A 27,583-nucleotide genomic window follows, 5' to 3' on the forward strand; every position below is an offset into this window, starting at 1 on the left:
TACCTGCCTGGACATTACAGGCATTTGAGTTCGCAAACTCCACTCTAAGGTTCCAAACATAATGGTAGCACCTGGGCAAAAGCAGAGGATTCCTCCCCCTCTGTCCCACCGTCTCTCTTCTCTAACTCATGGTGGCATGAATGCATTCTTACTGATGCATTTTTCTGTAGAACTTCATTGCATTTAAATCATGGCCCAGACAGTATGTTAGATGAGGGACAGGGTGGCAGGGCAGATTCCACATAAACGTGTAAAATAAAACTGGGAGTTGTCCATCAAAATGACTGCCAATAACTCAAGCGAAATTGTCACCAAGTTTCTCTACCAATTTGATCACTCCCTTGTGCCCCTCTAGCTCGGCTTTATAAACCATGGCCACAGAAGATGCCTTGCCGCCTCCAAGGGAACTGAAAACAGAAGAATCAAAAAGCTCTAGGAGAAGGCAAGAGTCATTTTTCTCTTCCGTAGATGAAACAGAATCCAGATTGCTTTGCCATTCGCCAGAGTCGATAGGCTGTGGGTTTATATTCAGCATTTGTCATGGCTACAGATATTACAGAACTCTCTAATGAGAGGACTTAAACAATCATTTTGTTGAGAACAAAAGTGTGAAAACATGCATAATCCTCTAATTATCTAGTTTGATGGACTTTATCTCTGATGTAAACACATCTGTTTCTATACTGACAAAACAAAAATACCATAACTTTATGTAAGTCCAGCACAGAACTTTACCTAAAATATGATTTATTTGAACAGCTGACTCAGAAAACCAATGGAAGGATGTTACACTGTGAATGAAAGACAGATTAATGCAATGAGCCTCGATATCAAAATCAAGAGGTTGGGATTTTACTTGCTACTGGATTATTGAAGCACAGATCAGGGGTATAAAGTAAATCAGTTAAATTCTCACAGTGTAATTAGGGATTTGACACCAGATTTTAAAAACTGAAAAATTGGCTTTGATATATTTCAACAATATTTATCTTTTTCACTAAAACTTTTATCATATTTAAGAAAAGATCACTTCCAAATTAACTAATTCCTAAAAAGGAACTTTAGGCCTTGCAGAAATATTTACCACCCTTCTTCATGTCACCCCAAAATAGACTCCTTGGACATGGTGCCCAAATTTCCAAATCATAGAAATGAATTGTAATCTTTCTTATCAATAAGCTTGGAACAAACCTCTTTCTTCATATGTATAACAAAAAAGTATTCTGTGAAGGCTCTTTTACAGTGCACAAGACCTTCTGTTCACAAACTCACTTCTCAATCACTTCAACAGAGGAGTAAAAGGAAACTTCCTCCCCCCCCCCCCCCCGTAAGGAAAACTTAAGGTGTGGAACAAAATTCTCTACCGCTGAACAAACTCTGATCGATGTTATGTGGAAGGATGCTGTCTGCTTAGTCTCCAGACAGAAGACATGTTTCAGTTCTTTCTCACAAGCCTTCTCATCTGCTTAACTTCCAGGGCTGGAATTGAGCATAAACTTCAGTGCACATCACGTTTGGTCTGTAGGTTTTGTTTTGGTTAAAGACTGTGTATTGTAGAATTTAACATTCTCGGTTTCTCCGTAACCTCCTTCTCCTGTCTCTCTGGCTCCTGTCACATAAACCATATATCCGATGCTAAGAGAACCCAGTGAAGCTGAGGGGAGTCAAATGCAGAGGCCACAACTGAGGTGAAATGTCAGGAAAATCGCGAGGACCCAAAAACCCAGCTGTGTTGCTGATTTCTCTCTGAAGTGCTCTGAAATGTTAGGAAATGGGCAAATCCCCCTACGCTGGCAAATATAAAAATTATTGTAACAATCTTTCAAAGTGGCTTGTGAAAGTGCTAAAAATAAATTTACTGTGGTACTTATATACCGAGCTGCTAATTTTAATTTATCCAGGAAGTGTAATAAACTTAAGAAAATGTAAGAATAACGTCAATATAATTTAATTAAGAGATTTAAAAGTTGTTTTCCTGATTTAAGTTATGAAAAGTGGTAAAAAAATGTTTGAAGTGACTATATTGTTGAAAAGAAGATGAAGGCTGGCATTGGAATTTTTTCTACACTCTTTGAAACAGAACAAATTTTCTACCAAATTGTACTACCTCGCCACCCTGATATCACATGCTTCTTCTTCTTCTTCTTCTTTTTTTTTTTTTTTTAAATTTTTTTTTCAACGTTTATTTATTTTTTTGGGGGACAGAGAGAGACAGAGCATGAACGGGGGAGGGGCAGAGAGAGAAGGAGACACAGAATCGGAAACAGGCTCCAGGCTCTGAGCCATCAGCCCAGAGCCCGACGCGGGGCTCGAACTCACGGACCGCGAGATCGTGACCTGGCTGAAGTCGGACGCTTAACCGACTGCGCCGCCCAGGCGCCCCATTCTTCTTTTTTTTTTTTAAAGAATGCACGAGACAGCCAGAGCCAGGAGAGGACAGAGAGAGAGGAGAGAGAATCTTAAGCAGGCTTCACGCTCAGTGCTGAGTCTGACATGGGGCACAATCCTATGACCCTGAGATCACGACCTGAGCCGAAATCAAGAGTCGAATGGTCAACCAACTGAGCCACTCAAGCACCCCTCCCCACCACATGCTTCTTTTATGGCTTTTCTATTCTTCACAGGTATTATATCAGTGTATTCACAGAAAAGTTTTATTTATTTATTTATTTATTTATTTATTTATTTATTATTTATTTATCTATCTTTTTTACAAGTGCTAAGAATCCACTTGAACCAAGCTTGCAAAATGATGCTTTCATTTATCCTCGTTTCCTAGAGAAGTGATATAAACATCATAAACATATCAGACTGATAAATGAGAACGAACTGATAAATGAGAACATTTATGAACCAGATGTGCTCCAGAAAGCGAACCGTCCATCCTCACCTGTAGAAGTACGAACACCCCCTGACTGTGTTGTGAGTGAAATGTTCCTGAGTCTTCTCATTTCCAAAATCCTCCAGGGGGTCTGACCACAGGATATCACACATAGGTCCATAAGCAGGTGGTTCTTTGAATCGGTCTAACTAAGAAAAATAGAAGACAGAGAGCAAAATACTAATCTTTGGACGCTTGGAATCCAGAAAATACAAGTGTTTTTGTGGTCCCTGACTTCCTCCCGAGCACAGTGCTTGGTGAACTGCCCGCTCCCTCTCTTCCTGTTGGCTTTCCTGCCTTCCTTCCTCCCCCTCCGTCCACACTTCATCTCTCTCCAGTTTGCCCTCTTTCCTTCTAATGAGTCTGTCTGTTGGCTGCCTTAATCTCTTCATCTCCCTCTTGTCTCCTCCTTAGTTCCTACTCTTTGATCCTTTTTTCTTGTCTCCTGGTTTACTTTGTATTTTTTCTTTCCCTCTTCCTTACTTATTTGATCTGAGTATTTCAGTCACTACCAGTTGATGTGACTCCGTGTTTCATTTCTTGAGGAGGAGCTTTTATTTTGTTTTACCTTTGGGCAAATCTCTATTACTGCCTCCACTAAACAGTGATTTAGAAAGCTGGATGGAGAACAACTTACGGTTTTTATATTTCACAATATGACTTTGAGAACAAACGGCTTTCATTTTAAGAGCAGCCACTTGTTATATGACATTCTGGACAGTCACTATTAGGGGCTATCTACGTTTCGAATTAAAGTACAAGCCAGCTGTAGTTTATCTTAGTGGGTACAAACCAAGAGGAATGATAAGCAGTAAAATAAACCCAAATTTAGCTGGTCGTTCTTCAGCTCACAGTTCCAAGCTTTATAGTTTCACCAAAACCCTCATATGAAATCCATTTTCCAGCTATAAATGTTCAGCAAGGTCATATTTCAGTTTAAAAAGGTGTATTTAGAAAGTAAGAGCAATATAATAACTGGAAATGACACCTCACCAACAATTTTAGAACACTGTCACTTTCCTGTAGTTTATTCTGATTTAACTGCAATTAGAGAATCTTTGGTGAGGTTAGCAGATATTATACAGTCTCTTGAAAAAAAAAGCATAAAACAGCTATGAAAACCTATTAAAAACTGATATTCTTCATATTCAATATTTTAATATTTTTTCAAAAACCCACAGGGAAAGGGGAATATATAAGCTTGGCAGCCGATCACATTCTTTTTCCTGAGACATAAAAGGTGATGTAAATAATGGTTTTGCTACACACCGTTTTTTACTAATACCTAAAAAGAATGAAGCAATATCTCACATTTTCAACACTCAATGAAAAACTTCAATAAGCCAAGACCCACCATATTTCAACCATTATGTTATCCATAAAATATTCATTGCAAATTTAGACTTGTTTAAGAGACTTAAATAATTTATGCTTTTGGAACAATTCATCCAAGAAAAATAACGCTTGTGAAAATACAGAATTTCTTTCTAAGAAAGAAGAACTTATTACAGGCGTAGAACAGCAAAGAAGGGGAGTCTTTCTGATTACTATGAATTCCCAGCTGAAGTTTTGATAAGGCAACCAGAATACAGAAGTTATTCTGGAAAAGTTACAGAGTGCATTCTAAAACACTAAGAATAAATAATTATAAAATTAATTAAGTAAAGTTAAGTGTGGTGGAAACTGTAACTGACATAGGGCAAAAGGAAAACCTAAGAATCTTTTTATGGCTAATGTTAGAGCTTAATGATGTATATGAAAATTGAACAGAATATCTGAAATATGCCAGAAAGTAAGTTTTGGGGATAGCGGGCGATAGCTTTAAATTTTACTTAACTTATGATAAGTTTAGTTAACATTGCAAACGTCTACCAGATTAAAGAACCCATGCAGAAAGTGAATTTCTCCTTGAATTTCATGACTACGATTCAGTGTCACGTCTTTATCATACTTTAAACAGAGCGCAAATACCAATGCTCTGTGTTGATTAAAAGATTGTCTCTTCCACTACATAAAAGGATCTCATATTATCTCATATTACTACATATTCTCAAGACAAAGATACTTTCATATTCAATCTAACTAATCTTTTCGCTGGCTAAAACAACATTAATAGCCAATTTCAACTAAAAAATACCTCAAAAAATCAACTTTCACCTCAATACTCAATACAACCAATGGAATATCATCATCACCTTTGTTAGGCTGTTATTTTAAAGTTTTAAGTTGTGAAAAGAGTAGATTTTCAAAAAAAAATGATGATATAGACACATTTTAAAGGTCAAGTTGTGATTTTTCCCAAGAGCAAAGGAACATTTTCTAGCTATAATATACTATGAATATATAATGGGTTGCTTGAAACGAGCCAAAGGGAAATGAAAAAGCATATATATTTTTGGCAATCAAATATTATACATTTCAATGACACATCACATGGTAAAATGAACCCTGAGGTTTTTGAGATAAAAACTCTTCCAAGTGTAAATATATTTCCCTTTCTAAATAAAAGTGAGTGCAAAGAAGAGATTCATGGTCACTTTAAATCACTTGAATTCGAAAGGATAAAGTTAGTGAAAACAACAGGGAAATTCAGGTCTTCTATTTCTTAATGAAGCATGCAGAATGATGAGTCTTGGAAATAATAGAACTTACTTTTCTGATATCATCTAAAGTGTTAATCTCTGGAGACAAACCGCCGTGGACACACAGGAACTGTTGGTTCATCAGGGCAGCCAGGGGCAGGCAGTCAAAGGCATCCATACAGGCATCATATACGCGTTCTGAATACTTTATTTTACCTTTTAAGACATGATTTAAAAACAAATACTTGACTCTCAGGATTTCATAGCTAGGATCATTTCACTGAAATCGTTTTTTAATGCTTCCTTCCTAGAATCATACTATGAGCATATAACTACACACCGCAAAGTTCCAAAATGTGATTAAACAAGACGTCGTGAAGACATATTATCGCAGGTTTTACCCACTATGGGAAAGTGTAATGTTCCTACGAAACCTTGTGTAAGCTGAAATGGAGTAAAGCAAAGAAGCAATTATCATTAATTCATATAGAAGCATTTTTGAGCATTCCCAGGTCCAAAAAAAATAACCTCTTAGGCTTTTCTGATATCTTCAGACACTACTTGTAACAGATGCACAAAATAAATGGAGATAAAGTACAGAGGCTCACAGACACAGTTCAAAGCTATGGCGGCGTGAAGGTGCGGGGCTGAGTGTAGTTCCCAGGGAAGGGGCTTGGCGGGACCACTCATTGCTCAGGGTGAGCACTGCCTCTGTTAACTGCTTGCTGCAAATTTAACATTGAACCCTATTTTTGTTTTTCACCTTTCCTCCTAAAAGCAAAAATTCTCCTTGGGTTTCTTTTGGTTAGCAATAGCAAGTACTATTGTACGTCTTTCATGAAAGCAAAGTGACATAAGACACCCTTTGGAAAGGCAGAGAATACCTGTGTTAATCTTTATATCTACTGTTGTAAATTTTTGTTGTTCATCCACATTTTAAGTTTTTAGTAACTTTTTATACAGCAGAGGAGAGAACTTTTGTATACATCCTCACTGTTCATCTGCAGATGTAGCTCAAAATTACATATACAAAAACTAGGAGACCAACAGAAACGTGGCCAGAAAGCTGGTTAAGTTTTCTGAGTGATCTTAGAGAAAAGGAGATGGCAAGAAATTTCCTAAAGTTGTTTATGTGTCACTGCACGTTGCTTTTCCCTTGTTGACTTATGTCTAATGTTTTGAAAGAAGTCTCTGTACTCCATTGAAAATGAGCCTAAATGACAGAGAGAAATTTGTTTCACTAGACAATAAGGAAAATTAAAGACAGGAGGAAAATAAAATTTATGCAAAGTAGTCCTCACTCCTAGCATTTATGTCTAAAGGAAGACGTCATCTTTAATTTGGTCAAATCCACTAGAGGCTAGTAAATCTATTGAGTCCAAAAAGAAGCTCAGTTGAATTTTCCCTCCATCTGTTTTTCTTGAGTGATTTGAGATGAAAGGGTAAAATTCTTTCCCCGAATTGTAGTATTCTGGCTTTTAAAAAAAAACTAAGTTAATGATTGTTTCTTAGGACAAGTCATGTCAAATATTAACTCAAAATTTTAGGTCACTTTATAGAAAATTTATAATATAAAAATAAATTCTGAGTTCTCTTCATGATCCATGCTTAGAAAGAGATACAGAATAACATAAAATAAAATAGTGTCATTTTTTAAGTTTCTGGCTTTTAAGCAATGGATCCTATTATCATGTGCTCCCAGTGTGGGTTAAAATGACGATTTAGCACAAATGGTGTTAATGGAAGAAGCTTGAAGTATACTTACATTCTTGTTTAAATGTGAAATACTCTGTTAGATGTCTACATTCATGATTTCCACGAAGTAAAAACAGTGTTTTGGGGTAAAGAATTTTCAAGGCCCACAAATACAGCACACACTGAAAAAATAAGAATAACATAAAAATAAATATTTCCCTGTTACACTTAAGCACCCCATTGCTCACATAGCACGAAGACATGAACTGATGTGCTACCGTGACTGGAAGACCCCAAAAGGCTAGGCCTTATTAAGGAGGATATTAAAAATCAAATAGAAAACATCACTTTAGTACAAAGCCAAGGCTCATCTATACCTAAAATACATACATGCACTGGGAATCTATGTACCACAAGAAAACAATGGACTTTACAGGGTCTATTGGTAGAAGCCTGAATGAAGATATCCTAAAAATGTACCAGTGTAAAAGTATGAGAAGAAACGTAATTAGCAATCAATAAATAAAGACAGCTCTCTTTATAAAAAAAAAAATTAAATCAGGTAACAGAAATGGAAGAACTGGGAAGGAAAGGCAGGACAAAATTTAGAACTAAACAATATCAGGTTCAGGTTGATTGGGATTGGGTCTCCACTTTCAATTATGTTCTCTTCTTCACTAGCCTTCTTCTCCCTTATCACCTTGTCTTTTATTTCAGTGCCTTTGGTATACAAAGCCTTAAGTTTTTGGTTTGTTTGTTTGTTTGTTTTGTATGTAAATATAATTAAACTGAAGGCCAGGGAATCTCACTACACATGCTGCTAATAACTATGGGAAACATTTCATATACCTTACAACTTTCAAATTAGTTACTTGGGTATTGCAGTTTGTGTAAAAATAAAGGTCTACTTTGAATTCACCAGGTTTGGAATAAACCAACATTGACATAGTCATCCTGAAGTGTGCATTAAGATAATTGAGATACTCAAGTACTAACATCAATTTCATTATCTTCCACTGGCATTCATCAAGAACCCACAGGGAAGAGAAAACCACTCTTCAAAAACAAGTATGCTTTTTTATCCTCATTAAGTTTATGTTCTAAAAGTGAGTCAAAAAGATACAAAACCACAAAAATATGGAGGCAAGTCTGAGTCTGATTAGTTAAGTCTGAAACCAAAAAACATACAGTATTTTCCTTTTTATAAAGAGCTTTCCAACATATAGTAAATATGCCAGAGTATGTCCACTGGGAAAAGCTACTGGTGATTCATTTGTTGTGATACCTGTGAAGAACAATCACCTCTGTCAGCTTATATGATGATTTATTAAATGAATGGAAATAATTACGTTTGAATATACAGCCCAAGTCTTGGAGAAAATACTAATTATCAAAGCAAGTATGTATTACTGTGTTTTTCAAGATATTGTTTCCAACTGTGTAATTATGATTGAAGTAAACAAAAATAATGAGTTGACATCAAATTTTATGTATATGATACTTAATTAATTTTCTAATTATCATTTTCTAATTATAGCTATTAGCTGAAGTTCACATGACAAATGATATTGCTATTTCTGAACAGCTGACCAGATGGTCTCTACAAGTGATCCTTAAGTCATGATGGTCTGTCGATGGTGCATATTCCGTGTTATCCTCAGTGAGCAGTATGGTGGTTCAATGAGGCTCTGATCGCTGTGTGTCTGGCTGTAGAGGTACACGTACATGCTTTTATAAAAGGAGTTTGTATTACTCGAACTTGTCTCACATTTCAGAGAAGATATTTATAAACCATTATTAATGTCAATGAGATAACTATTCCTAATTTAAACTCTATAAAGTTGAACCTTAATATTAAAGAAATACACACACACACACACACACACACACACACACACTTTCATACTGGTTGTTAACTTTGGATTTCTAGTTTGGAATAGGATGGGAACGTAAAGTCTTTTGCAAATTATATTTACTTATTAAAATTGTTGTATCTAATGTATTATATTTACATACTGAGAAAGAGCATATGTTTTGGCCATACCACAGCCACTTTTAGAAAAGATTTTCTTGCTGTTATTGTTGTTTTTACTAAAGTATAACTTATACGCAGTGAAGTGCACATATTTTAAATATACCAGTCAATGGGTTTTTATATATGTAAACTCTTATGAAACTACTAACCAAATCCAGTTACATTTCAGCACACAGAAGGCTCCCTTGGGCCTCCTCCTAGTCAATATCCTTTTGGAAATGGAACCACAACAGTGAACTCTTCAGATTAGCTTTGCCTGTGAGAATCCTAAAGCAAAGCTATTATTTTTCCAACTAAAATCTAAAACACAATTTTCTAACCCCAGTCAAGTGCTAGAGGAATCACATTTGAGGACCCACGTTTTCTCCTCTGCCGACTGTTAAAAATCTCGTTCCAAAACTAGTGCACAGCTTTATCGACTCTAGTTTTAATTCCTGTAGCTTTTTCATAACTGAAACCTCAGAGAACCATACGGGAATATCTAATGATATATTTATCATACTTATTTACCTTTTCAGTGATTCAATCCACATTTAAAATGCCTTATTATTTAATGGATATAAAGCACTTAGTATACAGTAGGAGTTTAAGAAATACTAGTTCCTTTCCTATAAAAGAGAAGGAAGACAGAAACACAGAAGGGAAGGAAGGAGGGAAGAAAAGAAAGGAAAGGAAAAAAGAGAAAAGAAAGGGAGAAAGAAAAAGAAAGAGAGAAAGAAAACATAACTCAATTTCCAAATTCTTGGCGCAACATACCCTAACAATAAGAATCCTGTTTTCACATTTTATGTCCTTCTCCCCTGTGGCAAGAATAAAATATCTTCTCAAACGCTGAATAAAACCACAAATGCAGCCAATATGGAAGAAGTGGCATGGTAAATGAAAGGGCAAGAGTGGATTGGAGAGTGGAGCCCTGCCAGCCTTCGCCCTCAACATCTGGTGGGAGAGCACTGCCAAGCACAACACTGTCTTGCTGGCCACCATTCTACCATCTAAACGTTCTGGAGACCTGTCGATCTTCAGCAAAATCATAACCTGACATGATTTTTAAAAGGGAAAATCTCTTTAACAAAAAATGATCACAATCGGCGTGCCGGGGTGGCTCAGTCGGTCAAGCCTCGGACTGTGGCTCAGGTCATGAGCTCATGGTCCGTGGCTTGAGCCCCTTGTCGGGCTCTGTGCTCTTACAGTGCAGAGCCAACTTGGGATTCTCTCTCTCTCTCCCTCTCTCTCCGCCCCTCCTAACTCCCACTTTCTCTCTCTCAAAATAAATACATAAACTTAAAAAAAACTATCACAACCAAAAAGCAAATGAAACGCAAATTCGTTAAATAATTGGTTATTTTCATATACGTGGTATGACGTGGCAAATTTGAATAAGATTTTCGCTGAAGTGATCGGTTACGGTGGAAACAGAGATGCAAGTTACACTGGCCTTTCCTCATTGTGACGTGTAAATTCATTGCACTAATAACTCGCAAGTGGACCTTCACTGTCTTTCCAGTGCTACCCTGAGCAATTAAACAAATATTTACAATTAGCTTTTAAATTTAGCTTTAAATACTTAAAACTTTAAAAACTTAAAATTAGCTTTTAAAAACGAAACACTGAGCCTCCTCTATATTTTTATTCATTTCCATCACAGACCTGGTTTTCACCTGTTTAACTTATCCATCTTTCCCAATGCACCAGCGCTAAGGATATCATTGTGTAAGAATATCATTTTCTTCATTAGTTTCACTGGTTCACTGATAACAGCAGTGCAATGATTTATTCTGTATTGTATGCCTTTTTTTTAATGATGAGTCTTCTTGAAAACTGGCACAGGAAAGTTGAGAAAGAAGGAAAAGAGGGAGGAAGCGAAAAAGAAAATATACGGCTCCAGATCTCTATCAACCAGCCTTCGAAAAGAACTACCCAAGCTGGGATACGCACCAATCAGAAGGGATGTCTCTCAGTCACAGGACAATGAAGCGAAGGATGTATATTGGTTGGGAGAAGATCCAAACTCCCGGAATGTCAAACGCACCGCCTCTCAGGCATTCTTTGCCTCCTCTGACAAGCATGCAGAGAAGCAGCAGAGTAATAGCAATGCACTACAAAGGCCATTGTGGCAGGGAGACAGCAGACAATTCCTTCCTCATGTCTGTGGCATCACTCTGTCACCTGACATCCCTTGCTGTCCCGTTCGCTTGTTATTCTCAGGCAGAAGCACAGAACATTGCCTGCCTTGCTGTGGTTCATGTAAGCCTGGGAGTTCATAGTGAATAAACACAACAGCTCTTCACGCTTACATGTGTTTGAGGCCCGGGCTGAGACCTGGATGTAAGTACAGCGGGAGGGGCTAGCCCACTACAGAGCCCACTGCCAGGCCGTGCAGTGCAGAATGGCGAGAGCGAGAACCTGAGGAAGCGACTAGAAGAAAACAGCTGTGCGTGCCTCCGTTTGCAGTTCTGAGTTTTTCTCTGCATTCTCAGACGCACGCACTCAGACCTGGACCTCCGTATGCACGTATGCCTGATCAGAGAGGTGCGGGAGCATATTGCAATCACCACACAGAGGATGATGTTTGGTAGGGAACGAATTATTACCCCAAATAAAATGATCTCTTTCATCACTACTCAAAAACAGGCTTGTTTTATTTGGGCTAACTTTGTGGGGAACGATTTCTAATCTTGGCAGAAAGAGAAGGTGGTGGGAAGGGATGGGGAGGGGTGCAGAAAATGAACTCCATGTACTGCCCACAGCTTATTACCTAGTACCTGAAAATACTACCCGGCAGAGACTGTATGAAATCCGAACCCCCTCTTCAAAGGTGATTTGGTAAGATTAAACATAAGTGGCTTCTCTTTGCCTGGAGGACAGTCAAAAAGAATACCTGCAGGGGAGTCCTGAATTATTGAGATGCATCAAGAACCTTTTGAAAGCTGTTAGGATAGTACGCGCTGGAAAACTGAGCTCTTGTTGTAGGAATTTTCTTAAACCAGCAGTGTCGTGCTCAAAGAGAGTATTTTATAATCAATGATGTGACCTTCAGATTTTAGAGGTGGGGGAGAGGGTTGTGTGTTCACGCTTGTACATGTATGAGCGAATAAGAAAGTCTGTATCAGTGTCTGCATTACTGTGGTTTGCTTAGCGGATATATGGCCAAGGCATGGGGTGTAGTGGAAAGAGCACAAATTTCTTTTTTTTTTTTTTTTAATGTTTATTTGTTCTTGAGAGAGACAGAGAGAGAGAGAGAGAGAGGGCATGAGGGAGGGAGGGGCAGAGCGAGAGAGGGAGACACAGAATCGGAAGTAGGCTCTAGGCTCTGAGCTGTCAGCACAGAGCCTGATGCGGGGCTCGAACTCACCAGCGGTGAGATCATGACCTGGCCGAAGTCAGACGCCTCACCGATCGAGCCACCCAGATGCCCCGAAAGAGCACAGATTTCTAACCCCAGCACTGTCATTTACTGTGTGTGACTGTCTGAGCTTTGGTTTTCACATACACAAGAGGAAGACATTTACGTGCTCCTTGCAGAGCGGTGAGGAATAAATGAGATCACCTATACCGGGCAAACAATAGCATTTCAGCATGCAAACAATGTCAGCTTCCTTAATCCACAGTTAAGAACCCCAAAGGGTTCTCAGTAAACACATTTTATAGAAATGTCTGTTCTATTTTAAATGTGGTGATATCACTGAGCCATCCCCCAAACCCCTCAAAGGTCACAGTCTAATAAAAACGGATCATTTTCATAGATGAGGCCTTCAGATTTTTGTTATTTCTGTATGCCTGTGGCAAGTCCCTGGAGCTGTACTCTAAGACACTTAGAGTTTAATTAAAGAGCTGTTTATGAAGACAGGAACTCTGGTATAGGGATCTTAGACCTTTCAAATGACCTGATACTTACTTACATTTGCTATGCCACCAACATCTGGATTGATACTTTGATCCTTTGCTTGAATTTCAGAAGGTGCATATTATACAAAATATCACAACTTTCATAGTTCAAATATCTAGATTAACTGTAGACTAAAAAGAAATCTGATGAAGAGCAAGCTAGTGATTACTGCTTCTCAAGTTCTTTAATTTAAAGAGGCAGAATTCTAAGTAGCTCTAATTAGGGAGAGTTTAGGAAATTTCAAGTAATTTGAGGCCAGAGATACAGAAGCCTGAACTCGTTGAGTAAAAATTCAAAGGTAAATGCACGCCAACAAGATTAAGAAATAATATTATCTGAAGATGAAGTTGGTGAGACAAAGAAGGAGAAGCCCAAACACACCAACTGTTACTTAAGCAACATACGCTGTAGTGCTTTATCTTTATTAGTAAGGGAACAGGACACAGTGTTAGTTCTGTGACTAAATTTTAGAAGATGACAAATTAAGTCGTTAAAAATCACAAATATTATGATATTAAAACAATTTGTCCAACATAGCACTCCATCATTTGGCCAATAAAAATACATCACTCCCAACAGGACGGACTTGAGCTTTCCCTAAGAAGATGAGCTTCAAGGAAGGTAGAACACCTATTCCATTCATCCTCAGAATCTTACATAGGAGCACTTTACATATTAAATGAGTAAGATGAATTTAAGAGTCACTCAAATAATTTTTTGAAGCCTCTAAAGGCTTTCACACAATCACAATTTAAGCGAAGTAGAAGAAACATTTTACCTCCCATATCTGTTTTCTGCCTATCGCAGTTTTTCTCAAACTTGGCTCCATATTGAAATCACCTATGGCCATAGTAACAAATCTGGGCCCATGGGATGCAAGTCAAAGTAATTGTGCCACTTTTGGGAAACATCCTTAGATAAGAAGACATGCCCTCTCTTTTTCCTTTTCCTTCTGGCTGAATGTAACATGGCAGATGATGGTTGAAGCTGGTGTAGCTGTCTTGGGTGACAAGATAGTCTTTGGAATGAGCCCAGGCACCCCACACCCATCAGAGCAATGAGGCAGAAAGAACCTGGGCCCTGGCACCACGCTGGGTCACACCAGTTGGGTATTCCCATCTGTGGGCTTTTAATGGAGAGAGAAATAATCTTGTTCAAGCCACCGTTTTGTAGTTTGCTGTTGTTGTTTTCTCTTGGCAGATACCAGCCCTAATGTGATAGGAAAGTCTCACAAAATTTATATTCAATCACCCTTCCCTAACAAGTTGGTCAAGTTAGCCCATGAATGAGATTTACGAAGTTGACTAATTTCTTCCCCTGGACTTTTCTTGCTTCAATTTCCTTGCTAGTTAATCTGACTTCTTTGATTCAGTCTTCCCCAGTCATGTCTACTTACAAAATTGTCCCACTTTTCTAAATTCCAATGACAATCATTTTCTGTGCTTCTTTTATCACAAGATTTAAATAATCAATTCAAATAATGGAATCCTGGATAACTGCCTCTTCTAGGCTTCTGATGCTATGTAGCTTTTTATAGTTCTATTTTCCTAATAGATTTAGGTTTCTAGAGAGCAAGGATATGCAGTTCTTTAAATTCTCCATAGTTCTGATTATAGTGCATAAACATTTTATGTTCAATAATACCATACTTGCTTACCAAGTGGAAGAAATACCAAAAATTTACTTTCTCCTTTTGGATTTATATACCCAAACCATCCCTTCTTCCCTCATCATCATGAATAATTAAGAAATGTATGATCCTTAAATACAGAAAGGGTGAATATATTGGTGAAAAGATGATACATACTTTTATAATATATATAGATAATGACTATAGTTTCTCTCTCTGCATATATAGACTCAACAACTGAAGGTAAATCGAATAATCAAAACATAAAATTTGTATGACAGTCTTAAAAACAAAAGCTGTTTAAGAGTGATGTGTTCTTTGACATTAAATATTTCAATAGTAGGGGCACCTGGATGGCTAAGTCAGTTAAGCCTCTGACTTTGGCTCAGGTCCGTGAGTTCAAGCCCTGCGTCAGGCTCTGTGCTGACAGCTCAGAGTCTGGACCCTGCTTCAGATTCTGTGTCTCCCTCTCTTTGCCCTTCCTCTTATCTCTGTCTCTCTCTCTCAAAAATAAATAACCATTAAAAAATTAAAATATATTCTTATAGTAAATACAGTATTATGAAGACAATTTAAAAACCTAGAATGGATCTTCTTTTATATGATTATTATGAATACATGATGTTGATGTGAGACTTCTATAAAGTTGATTTCTCTCTGCATTAAGAATAATTGCTTTCCTTTTAAACATTGTTTCCTTATTTTTTTTTTTTTTCTGAGAGCACATATAATGTCAGGTACTACTATCTCATGAGCTCTGCTTCTTAACATTCATCCTTATTTCAAATCATTTATTGTAATGAATATTTGATGAACCTTTCTCTGTTTGAGACACCATATTAAGCACCAAGAAAAACAAACAAGTGAATAAAGCCAGGTTGTTGCCTGTATTTGGAATGTAATTTCTACTTACCCGAAGCAGATGCAGGAGGGAGGCTGAGGAAGAACCTCTACTCAAAAGTTACCTGTTTTGTTCTAATTAATGAGTTTAATAAATTACCCTCGTTGGATGACAGATGCCAAAAAAGACAAAATACAGGGCTGGGAGTGTATTCACGCCTACTCACATATAACAGACACAGAGACACATGCACCTGGCTATCAATTTACAAAGGTAAGCTACTGCTCACAATTTATAAGGCATAACCAGGCAAACACATTCCTGCTTCTTTAATCAACTTTGATTAGTTCTGGCAACAGGAAATAGAATTATCTAATGTAAAATGTGATGTAATTGTTGCAAATATATAAAAGCATATATATAATAAAAGGTGTATACACACACACACACACACACATATAAAATATGTATCTCTATGCACTAAAAAGCATATGGGAATCAACAGAAAATAGAATATGTAAATATCCCAAGAATTGAGGGTATTAAAGTTCTATCATAGACCAATAATTTTCTTAAACAAATAACATTTACCACTTTTAGTTTGCTAAGATATTGTTGATCCATTTCTGAATAGCTACGAAGAAATGATATAGACTTACTTCGATACTGAAGTACCCTCTGTCAACATAGTCCCCTAAGAAGAGGTAGCGAGTGTTGGCAGGAGATCCCCCCACTTCAAAAAGCTTCATCAAATCAAAGAATTGTCCATGGATGTCCCCACAAACTGAAAGAAACAAAGAAAATTCATTTTATGGTCACATTATGATTCGGGAAGAGATTTGAAAAATTACAAAATGTGACAGTCAGAAGGAAAATAGAGCTCATCTTTGCGGAAACCTTCTTTTGCAAAACAGGAAAGCGAGACACAGATTGCAAAGTTAATTAGTGGCAGACCCGGTTCCAGCATCCAGGTCTAGCAATTCACAGATTAACTGTCAAAATGAAGATAATAACAAAAGTGACAAGCAGGCTTGTGCACTCAAGGATGCTGCACCACACACTGTGCTAAAAGTTTATGCACATTTTCTAATTTAACACTAAGAATGTCATGGGGGAAGTTCTCCCTTTTGCAGATAAGAGACAAGGCACAGAGAGGTTTGGTATTATCTCTATAAAACTGAGGTCTGAATCGCTACATGTCATTACCTCCTGAAGAAAAAGAAAGTTGATATGTATCATAAAAATTGTATTTCACTGAATCTAAAATGGCATCAATTATAACCCCATTAATTTATGTACCACTACGAAAGAAAAAAAAAACCCTCCCATTTAAATTTAAATTATAAAAGAACATTTTGTTTGTAAGATGTACTCTGATGTCAAATGTTAAAGTGAAAAAACTTGGAAAAAGGAAAAAACACTGTAAAATAGTACAAAAAACACTGGGAAATAATATTTAACTTTCTCACATTTTCCTTTAAACCAAATTTCTTGAAGGAGCTATGTAGTCTCTCGTTTTAAAAACCACTTACTTACTCATTACTCAGTATTTCACTTACTACTTTCAAAGCCCTAAAAAGTAAATATTATCCCCATTATACAGATGAGGAAACAGTGTGGCTAAGAGAGGTTGTGTGGTTAAGCAAGATCACTATTACATATGGATGATTCAGGGTTTAAGTCTGGATCTGCCTAATTCAAAGCTTTTGCTGTCAATCATCATGTTATAATATCGTTGATATTTTATGTATTTACACATGTATATATTTAATTTTTTACAATTTTATGCTTAAATGATGAACATGATGTAGTTATTTCTCAAACACGAAGAAGTTCACAGAATGAATATATCAGCAAACAGGAAATCAGGAGCATGCTATCTTAACCCATTCTATGCTGCAATCAATTTAAGATAAAAACATTTTAGTCTATCACCATCCCACCCCCCGCCTCTTGTTCACTAGATGTGGGTCTTCGCTATCTTGAATAGTCCAAGTTTCTTTCTTCCTTGGATTTCCACAGGCTGACTCTTTTTCATCCACCAGTCACGGGTACAAGGGGGTCTTTCTTGAACTAAATGAGTTGCCTCTGTCCAAAATCATTCTTCACCCCATTAAGTTGTTTGGCTTTCTTCACCATACTTCTCACTATCAGGAATTATCTAGTTATTAATTTGCCTGCCGTTTCTTCCCTTACCTTTCTCATTGGAATATAACCTCTGTAAGGTTGTATAAGTTGCCAATCTTGGTCACTGTATCCGCAGTGCTGAGAACAGCACCTCCCACCTGGTAGGTGTTCCCACAAGAAACACGTGCCACCTCAGGATTCTTCCACTGGGCCTACTCTGTGCTAAATTTGGAAACCCATTAACTAAGAAGTCAGAGATTTAAAAAAAAAATTTAATGTTTATTTATTTTTGAGAAAGAGAGAGAGAGACAGAGGCAATCAGGGGAGGGGCAGAGAGACAGGGAGACACAGAATCTGAAGCAGGCTCCAGGCCCTGAGATGTCTGCACAGAGCCCGATGAGGGGCTCAAACCCATGAACCGGGAGATCATGACCTGAGCTGAAGTTGGATGCTTAACCAACTGAGCCACCCAGGCGCCCCAAGGAGTCAGACATTTTGAGGTGCTCTTGGGATTGACAGGACTGAATGACAGGTTTGCAGAGTGAGCTCTGGTGCAAGCCAAAAGCTTCCAACTTGTCTGAGATGCTTGTTTTAAGCCTTTTAAGTCACAGCTTTCAAAACAGTGTGCAGCGAGACTGGAGTAGAATGTGGGACCTCCACGCATCCGATGGTGGTTTCCTTACCTGGTTCTACATCAGAAACACATGGGTGGTTTGGAAACTACAGATTCCTGGGCCATGAATAAAAATCTCCAGAGATGCATATTTAGAACCAGCTCTTAGATGAGTTTTATCTAGTCAGTAAGACTAAAGAGAGTTACACTTTTGAGCCTTTGTGGGCACACTCAGCCCTCATTCTGCACGTTTGTGTGGTTCCCCTCACAGCGGTTATATGTAGGGGAGATACCTATTTGACAGGTAACTTCTTTCAATGCTAATTCCATGTCGGTGTTAGAGTAGGATTTCCTATGACATGAAAGGATAATACTGAAAGGAGTATTTGATCGAGTCTAGGAGAAAGATGAATCTGAGAAAAGTGATAACAAAGAGCAAAATTCCTTTGGGCTTCTGAATGTATCTATTCCTTGTACCTTGTGCATTTCAGTTTTAAGATAAAAGATTTATCCTGAAATCCTAATAGCTGGGGACATTCACTATTTTGATATCAAATTTCAGGATGAAACTGATGACCACATTTAGGTACCCAAGAGGATATCGGGTGGCATCGCACAGAAGGGAAGGTTACCTCTACGTGATGGTAAGAGAAAGGTATAGCCAGGTAGTTTCCTCTATATGATGCTGTGGCCCCCACCTACCATCCTCTCGGGTACCTGAGACACTGGTGTCCAGTATAAAAAATGCCAGCTAATGAGGCAAGCTGTCTTGTTTGCTCACATTGTCCAATTCTCCAGGTGGCTGGGCCCTTTCATCTCCACTCTCACTTGGTTTTAATAGTACTTCTAAAAAACAGCCAGGCTTTGACAAGTTCTGTTATACCTTCACGGCAAGCTTATTCTTCATCAACATAGCCCTATTTCCTGCAATCCCCTAGCTTCCCATTATTTTCTTGTCATTCCCGATGGAACACTGCTGGCAGACAGAGTACTCAACTAGGGGCCAGCACTGAAAGGCCTATCATACTGAAAAGCCTCCAAAAATATAGAAACGCAATACAGGTAATAAAGTTATTCCTACCTGGGGGCACCTGGGAGCTCAATTGGTTAAGCCTCTGACTCATGATTTCAGCCCAACTCATGATCTCATGGTTCATGGGTTTGAGCCCCACACCCCGGCTCTGTGCTGGCAGTGCAGAATCTGCTTGGGATTCTCTCTCTCTCTCTCTCTCTCTCTCTCTCTCTCTCTCTTTATCTCTCTCTCTCTCTCTCTCCCCACCCCCTCTCTCTTTATCTCTCTTAAAATAAACTTAAAAAAATTAAAAATTTTCAAAGCATTCCTATGTCCATAAAAACATCCATTCATCTGGCTAAACATTCCCCCCAAATATATATTATATCTTCAATAGATTATTCAGACAACTGCACATATTTCCATCAGCAATGCATAGAATTATGGAATTAATAAAATGAGCACATCAAAGATAATGAAATAAAACATAAAGTTTTTTTTTTTTTTTTCACTTGGATACCCTTATCCAAGAGTAACCTGATGTGCCACAACATGATGGCTGTTTTTTCCCTATAAGCTATAGGTCTACATTTGTTTTTATGCTAGAGAGGCAGGAACTCTATTAGTTTATACAGCGCAGGTATACTAAGCAGTTAAAGCTATTTGGTGACCTTCTTGGTTCTTTTCCCTAAGCGGGATTGACTGCATGACTTTGCAAGTGGCTACTCTAACATTCTCAGTACAACTAAATGGTGGAAGAGTGACCAACCTCCTGTGATGCTTCCATATTTATTACTTTTTGCTCTTCTACTATCAGGAAACACATAAATTATGCCTAAATAACCAAGCACAAAGTAATACTTCAGCAAACAATTACTGTTAAGTAATTGCCTTTTACTGTTGCTTCCCTGCCCACGATAACTCTCAGCCCACTGAAAATAAAACTTTACTGGAAATGATTCTCACACCCGAGTGGTACCAACTTCTTATCTAAGTCTTCTGAAGGGGAGTACGGCATTTTGAAGTATAAAACAGAGAATAACAAACAGAGAGGATCTGTCTTTATCGCTTAAGGAAGGGAATAGCTTTTATTCTTAATATCATTTCTGGAGAGCTAGTTGTGAAGCTTTGAAAAGCTTTGAAAGCTTTGAAAAGGCTTGAAAGTTCAAGCATATATAAATATAAGTAAATAAATATAAATATAAATAATAATATAAATATAAATATAAATATAAATATGTATGTGTAGATGCATGTGCATGTGCACACGTGTAAAACTACCCACCACAAAGGAGGAATTATTTGGAGATGAGTGGTCAGCGTAGCAGTTAAGGAGTCATTTAACAAGTTCAAGACCTTACTCACTGTATAGGACAGCAAAGTAGTGCTACAGAGAAAGTACAATAAACAACTGGGGCAGTGACAAGAGACTCTTTGTAGTTAGCTGAGTAAATTCTTGTAACCTAAAAGCTGGACAATGAATCAGTCACAGGGCAAGTCTAAGAGTCCCTAAAACCAGCACACTGGTAAGTAGAGAAGATAATGGCCAGCATATTAAGGACAAACAGGCTCTTGAGGAAATAATCTCAGGCAGAGGAGAGAGGGAGATCATCATGACCAGGGACTAAGGCCTTGCATTTCCTGCCTAGAGATATGCTGGAAACTGTATTTAGAAAGGATAGATGTTCAGTACAAAAACCATGTGTCTATTCTATGTATAATTAGGTATGCACGCCATAATTAAATTAGTGAATCAGCAAATAAGTATGTCCATATTATAATTTAATTATTTTTTCAAAGAATTCCATAGTTTCTAAGTTCACATTGGCAATTAAATTACTACATTAAAAAATGTAAACCGTAGACAGTACTGAACACACCAGGATGAGGTCCCAGCATAATTGCTATACAACTGACAGTTTGAAAAGGACTCTGACAAAACTGTCATCCTGAGTAGGAGTCATATTGGCAAATATAATATAAAATATACACTTTCATGTAAAGCTACTTAAAATAGTTTTTTCTTATTTTTTTAAAAAATTAATGTTTATTTTTGAAATAGGGGGAGAGAGAGAGAGAGAGAGAGTGTGTGTGTGAGCAGAGGAGGGGCAGAGAGAGAGGCAGACACAAAATCTGAAGCAGCTCCAGGCTCTGAGCTGTCAGCACAGAGCCAGATGCAGGGCTCGAACTCACAAACTGTGAGATCGTGACCTGAGCCGAAGTCGGACACTTAACTGACTGAGCCACTCAGGCGCCCCCAAAATAGTTTTGAATTAATGTTCACACTCACACATTTGGTCTTGTTTTCATGCCTATATATATAAAAAAAAATTCATCGAAGAACATCATTGGGTCAACTTCTTACTGACACTAAACAAAAATTTTATAATGTCATATAGCATTCCAAGTTAAAGAAAGCTTACACAAATTAGATTGTTTGGGGACAGAGGAGTAAGTTGTTAAAAAGAGACAAACAGCATTTCAAAATCGCATCAAAATCGTGATTTAGAAGTCAAGTACTTTGAATTCTTGACTCCTTATTTTTCTAGAAGGACCATTTAGTTCCGCCAAAAGACTGTCTTTTATCATCTGGGAAGACTTGAATTAAGTAGAGTAACTTCTTATACAAGTTTTTCCAGTTCATACTAAACTAACAGTTTACAATTTTTCTTTTAGAAAAGACGTTACTGATTTGCACAGCAATTTTCACCATCAGAGTTCCACTGTACTTTCAGCTTCATTGACTTCAACCCAATATTTTTTTCCATAATAGCCACATTTTCCCAAGACAATAACATTTGTAATGTTAAGGAACTAACATGTCTAATTCTCAGCATGAGGGGATTAATCTACTAAACTTATTGGTTTGATTTTTGAATCTTCTGTCGGCCGCAATTTATACTTTTCCACAATTTACAATTCTGCAGAGAAAGATGTTGCATTTGGAGGTTTGTTACAGGTTAAAGACCACAAGTACCACAAGGTACCCCAAGTACCCATCTGTTTCCCCCTGTTGATAATCCAGGCTCAGGCAACCTTTCATGAATGATAAATAAGTTCAAGTACAAACCAGCCAGCTTGAATTTGTGTCATTCATTAGCAGAGTGTGTAAACTTCTGAAATCAGGCAATTACGAACATAAAAGTGAGTTTTATTATGGCATTCACTTATTGCTGAAAACTTTCATCAACTGTAAAATAAAGAAAACAAGAAAAAACAAAGGGGTCTAATCCACTCCAGATGTATACTTCAAAATAATATTTTCTCCATAGTAAATATTATTTTTCAAATGTTGAACATGCATTAAGCACTTTATAAAACACAAAATATGAATTCTTAACCAGGGCACTCAGGTTTTGATAGTAGAAAACAAAAATGAAAAGTCTCTAAATCGAATACCAATTTTCCCAATACTGAAACTTCAATAATTTAAACGAAAAATAAAGCTATGAAATTAAATACAAAATAATAATGGCACCAGGGCAGATTAATAGCAATAACTACACACACTTTCTTTCTATTTATGATGCTGTGTTATGAAGATAAATAAACTACCTATTTGCCAGAGATAATGAGAAATATAACCGGACAACTGAAAAGACATGACTGGAATATATTGTAGATTCTAAAAGTAACAATCCAGTACTAACTCCTCCATATCCCCTAAATCTCATTTTATAACTATAATCCAATGGAAAGAACTAGAATAGTCTATATTTTTAAATGATGGCATAAAAGGACTAAACATACACACCATAGTATGTACACAGTATATTCTAATTTATAGAAAAATAAATTATTCACATTTATGTTTTTGTCCTAAAAATAAGTGCTCTCTCCACTGAAATTATTGTTTGATATATATTTTTGTCCTCCCTGAGTTGAACGCTTCATTAGATTTTGTTAACTTGAAGACTTCAATTATGAAACAAGAATGTATTTGTTTTAACTGTTACCACTATTTTTCCATTTCAGCAACAATCCACATTATAACAAGATGCATAATTATTAAAAATTCATGACAACGTTATGGAATTATATAAGTCATGGTCATGGCTGTGACACTAGTGACTAATAACAATAATAAGTATGTATAATATTTATAGGATTATTTAATTACATTTTGTCATCATTCTATTCATGTGTCCAAGTTTGGTCAGACCTGGAAACTATCAGTTATGTGACATGTGTATTTGTTTACATTATGTAGTTCACTACGCCTTTATTTTCATCACCAATCAAAAGTACTGGATGAACACCATGAGTTGATATAACTTAAGCCACATATAAATAAATTTGATGACTCGTGTACTTATTCTACATAAGCAGAATGATTAGTAAATGAATGACTGTTTTCTTTACTTTTTGAAATACTGATCCCAGGTTTTAAAACCCAATGCACTCCCTCCAGGACCCTGAAACATGAACTTTCATTACAGTAACCAGATGGGTGGGGGAGCGGTTGCAGATCTAGGCCTTAGCGTTCCCATTCTGGGCTTTCCAATTGTGTATTTCTGGAGTTTGTTTTTTGTTTTTTTGTTTTTTTAACTATTTGATAGCTGTGGTCACAGTATTCGTTCAGTTCTGGCTTTTTGCTTTTTTCCTGGGTGTGTTATTTCATCCTTGAGAAGAGGCAGTACAGTGTAATGAGTACACAGACTACAAAGCTAGATGTCTTGATTTCATAATTGTTCTTTGTTGGTTTTTTGTTTTGTGTCTGTATTCCTCCTGATGGGCCTAAGTCAATGAACGATGGCTTCTTGGTTAATTATTATCTTATTCATTCTCCCTGAATCAGCTTTACTCTCTATTGAATGCATGAATTCTTCCAATTTGCTTTTCCCAATATGTATATCATATTCCCAAATATGTATACTTTATGTATACTTTCCATATGTATTCACACTTTATCCTTTTTTACTACATTTCCTTATGCTTTCACCGTCTTGCTGTGAAAACTGCCACTTGTGTTACCAGGACAAGGTATTTAATCTTTGTAGGAGGTCTCAGATGCCTCATCTACAGGGGACTTCACACTAGACCTTATTTTATATGCTTTGTTTAATTAAAGGAAGTACTATGAGGGAGAAAAAAAGCTTAGCAGGCCATGGCCCATCTAGTGTACTAACACAATGCGAAATAGGCACGGCAGCTCTTCCAGAGGTTTTCCGCCTAAGAAATATCTTGAATGTTTTGCCAGATTTAGATAGATGATCTAAGGACCTGAACTCAACATAGCCATAAATAAAATATATGAAAAGTTGTTCTATTTTTTCCACTTTTTATCCAAATGTATGCTATCATATATTGAAAGCTCTTAAGGCTGAAATCAAATCGACTAGGTCTCATGCTCTACAATTTCCATTTTCTTAGAGTGGAAATAACTCCAAATGGCTTGAGTGATATTACCAATCTTTCAGCAAATAGCAGCACCATGGTCAGTTTCCAGTTAGTCTCATTTTCTTTTGTAGCAAAGCTCATTTACAAGACCACTCTGTTCCACGGCTGTGTAATGGCAGTAATGTTTTAAAAGCTGAAAGTGACATAGTAAATAGAAGAAATGTAAGGTATTTCGCCAAATGGATTAAAACACAAAATAAAACAAAACAACTCTTCGTAGATTTCTGGAAAACTCAGTTAAGAAAAATCTTCTAAGTTGGGAATAAGTGAGTCATTTCTTCTTATTAGGATACTCCTCAAATTTGGGCAATTTGAAAGATTATTTTGCTTCTAATATTTTAAAAACTCAAGGAAAGCAAGCTTCTGATATTTAATTCTGAAGTCCACATATCCATCATTAATTTGGCAATTACAGGCAGTGGGGTTATCAGTAAAGGGCTTTTTACCTAGCACTGACTTTCAGGTAGGCAGTTCTATTTATGCCTACTATGAAGCGAACAAACCTAGTAAGTGCTATTCCTAAACGACAATACTTAAATGACTTAATAGAAATAAGGATTAAATTTCTTTGGTAAAAATATATAAGCTTACTTGTTACCAGTGGCATATTTGGAAATGGAATTTCTAATTCTTAACTGGCCAATTGTTAAAAATGTATGAGCAACCCAGACATGTTAGAGCACATTCACTGAAAATTAGTTAAGAATGCAATCTCTGGAAAATAATTCTGACAAAGGCAATAAGTCTATTCCTTAATTCTGCCTCATTTTCCTTAATCTACCAATCCCTCATCTATCTTTCACTCAGATATTCTAGAATTATTAATTCAGTTAAATACCTGAAAAAAATAAACCACTAAAATGTGAAATATTTACTACACATACTATTTTAAAAGGATGAATAAATGTCACCAAAGACGGATGACTTCTTATTTGTGCTAGAGTATACTGGGACAATAAAGAAGCGAAAGGCATGAAATCTGGTCTCCAGAACTTTAGAGCATACTTGAGAAAATGTACACATACAAAATGGTATTGAAATGGCATCCAAGTATTTCCCTCTCCATTCTGAAACTTCAGAACATTCTCTTATAGTCAAGAAATACGGGCTTAAGAGTTAGTTCCCCCATAAACATTTATTTATCATTGCCTCTTTGCCATCTGTCAAACTTCTTAACAGAAGCAGGAGTGTATATAGTTTTTTCTCTAAATAAGTGACAAGATGAAAATACATACAGTTTTTTAATGTTTTTATGTTGAGATTTCAAATTACATTAAGAAAGTATGAGATTGGTTTGTTTATCCAAAGGAGGTATCAATTTAAACATTATAAAACTTGTGCTAATTAATTTCAAGTTTCTATATCAGAACTAACATCCATTAAGTTGAAGATTCCTCTTACGGAGCTGATTATATTTCACCGTGATACAAATCATCAATTTTATTGATCTTGAGGAATACAAACTGGGGTCGCAGTCTTATATTGACTTAAATCACAGCATTCATAATATCTCTGTATATTTTTTATCTTTATATATGTTGTGCTTGTCACCAATGTTGAGAATGAATCATGTCTTACATTTGTGCTTTCTTCACCATTTGACAAACATCTAATTAAATTATGCAAAACTCATGTTTGCTTAACATGTTGTATATGGCATATAAACTGAGGGGGTCCTGGCAAACTAATGCAGGCGTTTGGAAAACGTAAAACCACTGCTGTTAACTCGTCATAACTTGTGATTCATTAGTAATCATAATTTCAAATTTAGTCTTATTTTTATCGACTAAAAATGATGAATGTTTGTTATATATTTGAATTGCTAAAAAGATCAATCAAGATTATCAGTCAACTCTTTCTCTTTCCCTTGACAAAACAGAAAAAATTAAAAAGTGAAAAATTTTCATAATGTTGTGAGTTATTAAACTGATTTTTACTAGGGAAAAGTTTGTTTTATAAAATCACATAATTTTAAGTTATACTTCCTTATAAACCTACTTTACTAAATTTCCAGAACTGTTTCCATCATCTATATTCACTATTTAAGGTACTTTAAACAAAAATTTTAAGTGTTCTTAATACATATGGGGCTTTTTTTTTTTTTTTAAACACTGTGTCTCTTTGTTGTTAGTCATGTCGCACATTGAACTGTTTTTCAAAAGAACACTTGACTTCTTCTGTGGTGTTTTGGTACTTTATAAGAGAGTTCACATGTCAGAATGGACAAATTGTCTAAAATCCCAAATAATAGCTAACTACATAAACTAGGTTATTTTATTCAGTCTTAATTACCAGGTAGTTATGAAATACCTCCCACATGACAGATGTTACAGAGAATTAAAAAAATAGTCGCTTTCAATAATGGGAAGACAAGTTTATAGATGTATGAAATAATTCAAGAATAATATGTACTTTCATAGTAAAGGAATATAAATACAAGTAATTCCCTTAAGAAACATAGAGCTTCCTTGGGATGTAAGACGAACACAGATGAATAAGGACCAGGTAGGTCTTCCAACTGCTTAACTGCTACTGATCTGACCTGTCAGCAGTAAGAAAACACTGATCTGCGACCATGATCTTCACTCTGTGGCTTCTAGACTTGCGAAATGTAGATGGCTAAAACAGTTCCGGAGGGGCCCAGTCTAGAGGCTCCTTAACACTTCGAATGTCTCAGAACTAGAGACAGGATAAAATCAACTCTACTCTCTCTGACCTACAGATGTTACCTGGGAAGTAGTAAGAAGCCAAACACATAAGGCGTGCAATGTGTGCTGCGGCCAGCATGGCAAGTATGGCTCTTTCCTTCTGTTTCATGAGTAAGTAATTTTCCTCTCTGCACTGCTAAGTCATCCTGACCACTTTTGACCTTTCCCTTGCT

General features: G+C 36.7%; 1 protein-coding gene across 1 annotated transcript in view; it reads right to left on the bottom strand.

Moving 5' to 3' along the window:
* The window catches only part of PPP3CA (protein phosphatase 3 catalytic subunit alpha), a 326,780-nt gene that overhangs the window by 63,252 nt on the left and 235,945 nt on the right, over positions 1 to 27,583 (bottom strand). Inside the window, exons 3-6 of the mRNA XM_047090421.1 lie at positions 16,210 to 16,334; positions 7,229 to 7,340; positions 5,534 to 5,679; positions 2,891 to 3,030 (exon numbers count right to left, since the gene is read on the bottom strand). Coding sequence (XP_046946377.1) covers positions 2,891 to 3,030; positions 5,534 to 5,679; positions 7,229 to 7,340; positions 16,210 to 16,334 — 523 coding nt within the window. The remainder of the gene's footprint in view (positions 1 to 2,890; positions 3,031 to 5,533; positions 5,680 to 7,228; positions 7,341 to 16,209; positions 16,335 to 27,583) is intronic.

The sequence above is a fragment of the Lynx rufus genome, unplaced genomic scaffold (genome assembly GCF_022079265.1).
Source record: "Lynx rufus isolate CCGP_SWC_20201006 ecotype Redwood Valley unplaced genomic scaffold, mLynRuf1.p SCAF_3, whole genome shotgun sequence".
Taxonomy (NCBI): Eukaryota; Metazoa; Chordata; class Mammalia; order Carnivora; family Felidae; genus Lynx; species Lynx rufus.